The sequence below is a fragment of the Elephantulus edwardii genome, unplaced genomic scaffold (genome assembly GCF_000299155.1).
Source record: "Elephantulus edwardii isolate Elephantulus edwardi_28Jun2011 unplaced genomic scaffold, EleEdw1.0 scaffold00067, whole genome shotgun sequence".
Classification (NCBI taxonomy): Eukaryota; Metazoa; Chordata; class Mammalia; order Macroscelidea; family Macroscelididae; genus Elephantulus; species Elephantulus edwardii.
The window spans coordinates 4,509,406-4,517,867 of NW_006399817.1; the positions used below are offsets into that span (position 1 = coordinate 4,509,406).

Below are 8,462 nucleotides of genomic sequence, written 5' to 3' on the forward strand. Positions count from 1 at the left end.
CCCAGCGGAACTCAGACCACCAGCAGGTTTTCAGGAGGCTGTAAACAGTATGGAAGGAAACCGTTCATCTTTCTCCCATGGACCCACTGATGGATTCAAACTGCCACAGGTGTAATCTTTGAGTTAACAGCACAACTTCCTAAGGATTTTGGCCCTATAGTTACCACCATGGCTAGGAAGAAGTATGTTAACAATGTAAATAAGGTAAGGTATATAGTCATTAATGAGAGGACTGAACAGTTTTGCCATCCCACTAGGCTTAAATGGAGCAGGTTCAGAGGCAGAAAACAGGAATCATCCTACCATCAAGAAAAAAGAAGCTGAGAGTTCAGGTATCCTTTTAGTGCAAAGATTTCTGTGGAAGAAAGACCAAGCCCAAGAGCATCCATGGTGATGGAAAACCATAGATCAACATGAGACAGTGCTAAGCTGGAACTTCTGTCCCAGGGAAACAGAAGGGCCTTCAACCTTACTTACCAGAGTATAAAGCTAGAAGAGTTGTGTAACACTGGCCCAAAGCCATAAGGCTAAAATGTCAGAGGGCCTAGCAAAAACACTTGAGAAGCTGTCCTGACTAAAGAACTATATCCTGTTTCCAAACTTAATTGTAATTTGTTACTCTCCTAATAAAATCCATAATCTGTGAGTTCTGTGTATGTAACTACTGCAACAGATTAGCACAACCAGTAGAATAGAAAGCACCCTGAGACCAACAGCTAATGTTGTAATCAGAAGAAATTACGTGAGAAACAAAAAAGTATGCTGTTAATAGGGAATTTGTAGAATTTGTGGAGGTCAGACACGGTTGTCCCTATGCCAGACACACTGTTTTCACATCCTGCATTACTTATTCCATGTTCAAATTATTCTGGAAATTTAAAAATATATTTACATAAAGTAATTTCCATTGTTGTATTCCCTCATAGCAGTTCAATTTATAATAAAACACACAACAGAATCCTTTCTAATCACTAAAGCAGGTATAGCTGAGAGGAAATTTCAATTAAGCAAATGGAAAAATCTAATCTCTGATAACTAAAGTAAAGCAAACTACTCTCTGAAAAACTAACCCACAGGAATTCACTGTCAGCCCTGATTAAGAACGAGTTGAAACCTTAAAAGTTTCATAACCAGTCAAATTTTTCCCTAGCCAGAGAGCAAATCTAATGCCAAGTAATTAATTGTTGTTGTTATGCGCCATTGAGATGCTTGTGACTCATAGCGACCCTATGTACAACAGCCCTAAACTCTGCTCTGTCCTGTGACAATAGCACTGTCTCTGACACTCCCATCCCAATTACCCAATCACTGAATCAATCCACCTCATAGAGGGCCTTCCACTCCTGCACTGTCCCTCCATCCTCCCAAGCATGATGTTCCTCTCCAAGGACCGGTCCCTCCTTACAACATGTCCAAAGTATGTTAGACAGAGCACCAGAATCCTTGCCTCCAAGGAGCCACCTGGTTTAACCCTCTCCAGGATGAATCTGTTTGTTTTCCTAGCAGTCCATGGTACCCTCAATACTCTTCTCCAGCACCACAGTTCAAAGGCATCAATTCTCCTTCTATCCTCCTTAGTCATTGTCCAGCTCGGGATGAAAAATCAGTATGATCTATAGGAAATTGTCAGAGATCAACAATCCACATGGGAGAAAAGACTGAAATTGCCAACAATTTCATCTGGCTTGGGTCTATAGTCAACACCCTTGGTATGAGCAGTCAGAAGATGAAAAGATATAGCACTGGGGAAGTCTGTTGTGAGTGATCTCTCCTAAACTACTGAAGAGCAAAGATGTCCGTTTAAAGACTAAAGTGCACATGATTCAAGCCACAATCTATCCAATCATCTGCTATGCATCTGAGACCTGGGCAATGAATAAGGATGACAGGAGAAGTGATGCAACTGAGTTGTGGTGCTGCAGAATACTGCTGACTTATCCGTGAATATCATGGACTGCCAAAAGAACAAACAGATATGTCTTAATTAAAGTGCAGCCAGAGTGTTTCTTGGAGGCAAAGATGGTGAAGCTTCGTCTCACATATTCTGGACATGTTGTCAAGAGAGGCTATTCCTTAGAAAGGGACATCATGCTAGAAAAGGTGGAGGGTCAGTGAAGGAGAGGACAATCCTCTATGAGATGGACTAATACAGTTATCTGCAGCCATGGACTCAAATGTGTTGAGGACAATAAGGATGGGGACAAAGCTCAGTTCTGTTGTTCACAGGGTCACTATGAGTCATAATTAAGGATTCTATTCCACATTCTCCCCAAATGTTCTTGGAAATAAGAGTTCAAGAATGTTAATAGGTTCACTGTAAAGCTTAGCAAATACTGAGTTAAACAAAGTTGAAAGTGGTGTCTTCAGAATTTGTCTTTAAAGTGTGAATATAAAGTACTATTCTCCAAAGGAAAAAATAATTATGAGGATAATAAAAGATATACTGATTAAGCAATTTACCAAAGTCACATAGCTAGTCAATGGTAAACTTAGATCCAGACTCTACCTCTCCTTTTCACTACCCAAAATTCATTCCACTTCTGCAAGACTTAACACCCAATACTTTAAGGGGGGGGGGGGGAACACCTTTTTTTCCAAAGATCATTTTTAGAGTAATTAGTGGGCTGTTTTGACAGTAAGTTTTTACCACCACTCCACCAAAACGGGGGGGGGGGGGGGGGGCGGCGGCAAAGCGTCTTTATAGAATCACCAAAGTTTCCTCAAAGCAAGTTTTAATGGTATTGATGTTAGTTAGTTACTATCAGCTGATTCCACATACGTATAGATTACACACACTAACAGTATCCAAAAGCTTTTAAATGTTCTTTTAGAAACTATTTCCTCTAGAAACTAGAGATAACATCTTTTCCAATAAGAATAAATATGTATCTGAATAGAGCTATGAAAATGGTAAGGACGGCATTCTAAATTGTGAATTCTACAGAGCAGAGACTGTGTCTGTTTTGCTAACTAATATACAGTCAGAGCCTGATACAAATTATACATAACTGTTTGTTAAAAGAAATCAATAGGTAGGTCTCTACTATTTGTAGCCAAAGCTGGTAAAGCAAAGACTCACACACTTTGGGCATGCTGTTAGAAGGGGCTGTTCTTGGAAAGGGACATCATGCTTGGAAGGTGGAGTCAGCAAAAATGAAGAACTTCAACAAGACAGACTAAGTGATTATAAAAATAGACTCAAGTATGTCAGAGATAATGAAGATGTGCAAGATAGGACAGAATGCAGATATGTTGTTCACAGGGTCATTATGAGTCACATTCAACTCGATGCAAATAACAACCACCAAAGGGAGCTCAGGCTGGCTTAGCAGTAAGAAGCTGCACTGTAAACCCAAAGGCATCTGGTTCAAATCCAAAGGCTGCTCTGCAGAAAGATGGACAACCTCCAAGCTTGTGATTTACTGTCTCTGAAAACCTGCTGAAGGGTCAGCTATCAGTTGGTTCTAACTCAAAAGTACATAACAACACTAACCTAAAATTTGGTGTTTCAAACTCACCCAGCAGTGCTGTCAAAGAAAGGCCTTGTAATTTCTCCAACAAAATTATAGCTAAGACAATCCTAAGGAACAATACAACTCCTAGTACATGGACCACGATGGAATCAACAGCAAAAGGTTTGGCTTGAGTTTGGTTCTACCACTAACTGATCCTGAACAAGTTATTAACCTCTCATAATCTCAGTTTCCCACTTTGTAAATGAAGAGGTCAAACCAGACAATCGGGTTTCTTCCTATCTCTAAGAATTTGTGAATCTCATGTAAATCAAATCCAAAGGCATCCCAGTGGTACGGTAACTGTCAGTTGCTAATAAAAGGTCTCTACAAGTGAAGAAATTTAAATCTAGAGAAACTGACTAAATAGACCAGAATCACAAAGTTATTCAGTAGTGATGTCCAAATTTAGAAATAAAAACTTAAGACTGAAATCCCCAAACTCAAATTGTTGTTTACCATCAAACTGGAATTCATTCATAGCTGACCATCCGGTGGGTTTTCAGAGTCTGTAAATTGTAGGAAGGAGATGGCCTGTCTTTCTCTCAAACAGAATTTGAACCATGTGGATTCGAATCATAGTCCTTGGGTTGGCAGCACAGCTCCTTACCACTAAACCACCAGAAATACCCCAATTTCCATTATTCTTGTGACCTGATGATTTGGGAAAGGGAGTGCAGCCAGGATGTTGACAGCAGGATGTTGCTGTTCATCTACTGATTGAGGCCTAGTCCACAGAGAGGTAAGGAATTGCACTGTCAACAACCCTAAGACACTTGATTTGAATTCACCTGCTGCTCCACAAAAGAAAGATAGGCAATCTACTCCCGTGTGATTTATTGCCTCTAAAAACTTGCTGGAGGGTCAGCTGAGTCAGTTATGACTCATCAGTACATAACAACCACTTTTGAGTTGCATTATTAACCTAAAGGCTGAACTTCTTTGAGGATTCAAATCCACCAGCTCATATGAGGGGAAAAGATGGGCAATCTCCTTCTGTGCTATTTACTTAAAACCTTGGAGGCTCAATGGATGATGTCTATGAGTCAGTTCCAACTCAACGAACGGCAAGGAGGGACAACGAAAAAGAGACAGAAAGACACAAAGGTGAAAAGGAATCCCCAGAATCTTTTACCTCTGACTTCTAAATGTTAAAACTCAAAGTCTTGTGAAAAAAATATGATCTTAATGCAAAAAATTAATCACACCGTGTTTTTTGAAGTCTAAGGCTGGCTAAGCATCACTATTGTAACAGAGGATGACATTAGCTGGGAAAGAAGGTAACTAAATTATGAACAAAAATCCTTTACATCAAAAGACAGTTTTAGTTCAAATATGTATTCAGCCAAGTTCAATTAAATTCAGAGATCATCTTATCCCATTATTATGCTACATTTAAAATGAGAAATCCACTTTCGGAAACTTTTTTTTGCTAGTAGAAACTAAGCAATTTAAACTATTCCTTTTTCTAGATCTTGTTACATAATACCATACTTCAAAACATATTACTTCAAGTGCAACTTATTTAAACTCCACTGATGAAAAAAAGCCCAACACTTGGATCAACCTGGTGTTAAAATAAACAAATGGCATTTATAGCATATCCTTTCTCTCCAAAAAATACAATGGGGCAATTCTTTCAAGATTCAAACCAGTCAACTGGTTCTCCTAGGTGTTAAGTCTATTAACTTACTTTCTTATATAAAAATGCATGTACAGCAAAATTATCTCAATGGAGAGTATGTCACAATAAAGCACATACTAAACTCAGCACACATCTCTGCTATGGTAATTAAATGATCACTATCCTTCTAGGAAATAAGACAATTTGGCTTATGCTCACAATGAATCATAACAACCTAATATGTAAACATAATACAGTAACAAGTAATCAAAAGAAAAATTCCTCCTCAAAAACAATGATCCAAAGAAACAGACACACGAATGGAATAGTGTCACATTTATAACAACAACAAAAAAAAAAAATTACTAGGATGTTCTGTAAACCTCAATAAATTAGGGGGGACTTAACAAATCCAGTTTGCTAAATTACAGCTTAAAATTTCCCTAGGATGAAGAGGCCTCATACTTGAAAATAAATTACCACAAACACAAGTGGCTATACCAAATCTATAAGCCATTATAACCAGGAGTATGTCAATTCCTCTGGCATAGCAGGTCAAGAGCATCAGACTCATCACCTCTCCAACGCCAGTAAGTTTGAGAAGAGCTGTCGAAAATCATGCAACCACTCAAAAAAGCTCTTTGGACTGTCACAAAACACAAGTCACTTTGCAAGTGTCAGCTTTGCAAATCGATTCAAAATACCAAAGCCATGGAATGTACACGTTTCTTGGAGCGAAATATCTAAAAGAGTCAATGTTGATTTCCCCAAGTGCCAAGCACTTCCCAGGAGTGCTCAGCAAATGAGACTATCCAAGGCAGGCCCCTTCAAGAATCCTTTTCCAATGCAGTGCCAACTGTACACTTGTGTGCTCAGGAAAATACAGGCAAGCCCTGAGTATCAGGGTCAAAGGGCAACGTTTCTGTTTTATTATGGACTGAAGCTCAGGAGGGGTCCCCGAACGATAAAACGTTCGACCTATAACCCTAGAGTCACTTTCCAACTGTGCTCTCAAACCAGGATCATTATATCCCGAACGGAAGCCAATTATTAGTTTTAACAAGGCCGGGGAAAACACTAAGAGGGCTCTTAAAGTTCACCTAAGAGACACAAGAAAACGTGGGGGCTTCAAGGGAGAAAGCTAACTTTGGAAACATCTTGGGCTCGAACATTTTAAAAGCCACAAGAAATACAAAGACCTGTTTCTCCGATGACCTCAGGCAGAGAGATGCACAGAGACACTCAGTCATTCCGAAAGATCCGGGGAAATGGGGCTCCAGGGATTCCCCGAGACCCGCAGCCTGGATTGAGGCTCAGACAGGACCAGGTAAGATCCGAAACCTTGGCAGGGGTCTGCATTGTGGCCAGGACCTGCGCACAGCCCCTTCTCCCCGGCTCCTTTCTCTTTCCCTACGACCAGGCCTCTCCTTGCTCCTCTTCTCCGATTCCTTCCCTCCCCTCTCCACTCCACAACACAAAACAAGGCCACTTTCCCAAAACCTCTTCAACTTTCCCGACCCTCTCCGCTTCCCACCTCTCAGGAGCACGCAGAAACTGCAGGCCAGGAGGCTCCTCAGGACGGCCCCCATCTTCCTTTCTCGCGTTCTCGTCTCTCACCGGCGAGGGGCGGCCAGAAGAGGGGGAGGCGACGAGCCGGGGCGGCCGCCGCAGCGGCAGATCAGCACACTCATGCTTCCAGGCTTTCCAAGAGAGAGAAGAAAGGAGCACGTCAAGGCTCTGCGCACGCCGCCGCCGCCCTCCCTACCGCGCCGCTCTGTCGCGGGCTCGCGCGACGCCAGCGTCTGCTTCCATCTCGCCGCCTCCTCCCGGGTGCCCGGCTTTCCCCGCGCAGCTTCTCATTCAGGCTCTTCCTTTCGCGCAGCGCGCAGGGATACGGTCGGCTGCGCCGCCACGTATCGCCACGACCGTCTCCCTGCGCGTGGGCGAGCTGCCTCCCGTGCGGTTATGTAAAGTAGTGGCGGAGCCACGCACAAAACCTCTGCTTGGAGAAGACCCCAAGCTATCTGCTGGACGAGCAGGAGCGACTTTACACAGCCTGTGCGGCAAGGGAAAGACTTCCCGGAGGCGCATTCCGATGGGATTCTTTCCCTGACTGGCTGCTCCGTCCCTCCCTGCGGAGGGCGTGAAGCGACGTCGAACAACATTGGACCCGGCGTGGTCGGGACTACTTTCTGCGTCTCGGCCGGGCCGCCGCCTGCCCGGCTCTTTGTGCGGCGGTCGCTGTCCCAGCCAGGTAGGGTTTCAGGTCCACGCCTGTCCGTCTTTGCGGACAGGGACGAAAGGTCCCGAGGTGACAGATCCACGCGTCTGTGCTCCAGAAGCAACAATGAATACCATCACCAGAGGATGAGCTCCATCTTCGGGATTCTGAATCGATTTAAGCATCTTCCCCTCCCCCCAAGTAAAAATTGTAATGGTGCTTAAATCAGCTGTAGACATAGATCTGTACGGACAGTGTTTAAATGGCATCTCAGAAACGTTTTTCTTTTTCGCCTGGTTTCCTTAGAGCACAAACTGTCCTCAGAAAACGGGCAAGAACTAAAGATTGCAATTAAAATTATAAAGTAAAAATGTGTCAGCTCGTAAGACACAGCAAAGGGACAATCCGACAGGACAGTATGGAGGATTTAATGACGAATGTGTGGTATGTTTCAGTGATCAATCCTCTCAGCATGGAGAGAATAGGATTCCTGAGAATCTCCTCCTCTGGCTTTGCAGTCTCTGCTACAGCTGGGCGTTTGGGAGTAAAGGCCCAGACGCCTCCTGAAATCACGTGGCAGGCTGTGTCTTCGCAGAAGCACGCCAAGAGTTAACCATAATGAAGCCATCAGGTGCATCAGCCAAGCTGTCACACGCCCCTACCTAAGGGCTGGTGGACGAGGAAATGGAGCTGCTCCACAATGTTACTAATAATCTCAGTGACACTGGAGTTCACTGAGTACTTGCACACACATGATGAGGTTTGACACTCAAAAACTAACCTTGTGAAGGACAGGTTTTGTAACTTAGTGCACAGAGGAAGAAAATGGGACCCTGAGGGAATGCAATGATTTACTCAAGGCCATACAAGCAGTAAATAAAGCAGACTGTTGTTATGTGCAGTGCAGTTAGAACCAACTCATAGCTGCCCCTTCGCAGGTTTCAGAGTAGCCTAGTGGTGAGGAGTTGCACTGCCATCTCACCACCAGCTGCTCCCCAGGGGAAAAAAAAATAGTCATCTCTCTGTATGGGATCCACACATCTCTTGAGAGCCCACTGGAGGTCCAGCAATGAGTCTTTTTCAACTCCATGACACATAACAAGAA

At 43.2% G+C, this 8,462-nt stretch overlaps 1 protein-coding gene across 2 annotated transcripts in view; it reads right to left on the bottom strand.

Moving 5' to 3' along the window:
- Window positions 1–6,802, bottom strand: part of LRP6 (low density lipoprotein receptor-related protein 6) — a 207,224-nt gene extending 200,422 nt beyond the window's left edge. The window contains exon 1 of one of the 2 annotated variants that reach the window (XM_006888411.1): window positions 6,671–6,802. In XM_006888411.1, coding sequence (XP_006888473.1) covers window positions 6,671–6,725 — 55 coding nt within the window. In that variant the 5' untranslated portion in view covers window positions 6,726–6,802. The remainder of the gene's footprint in view (window positions 1–6,670) is intronic. The other variant, XM_006888412.1, reaches the window with a different exon arrangement.
- Window positions 6,803–8,462: the final 1,660 nt, after the last annotated feature.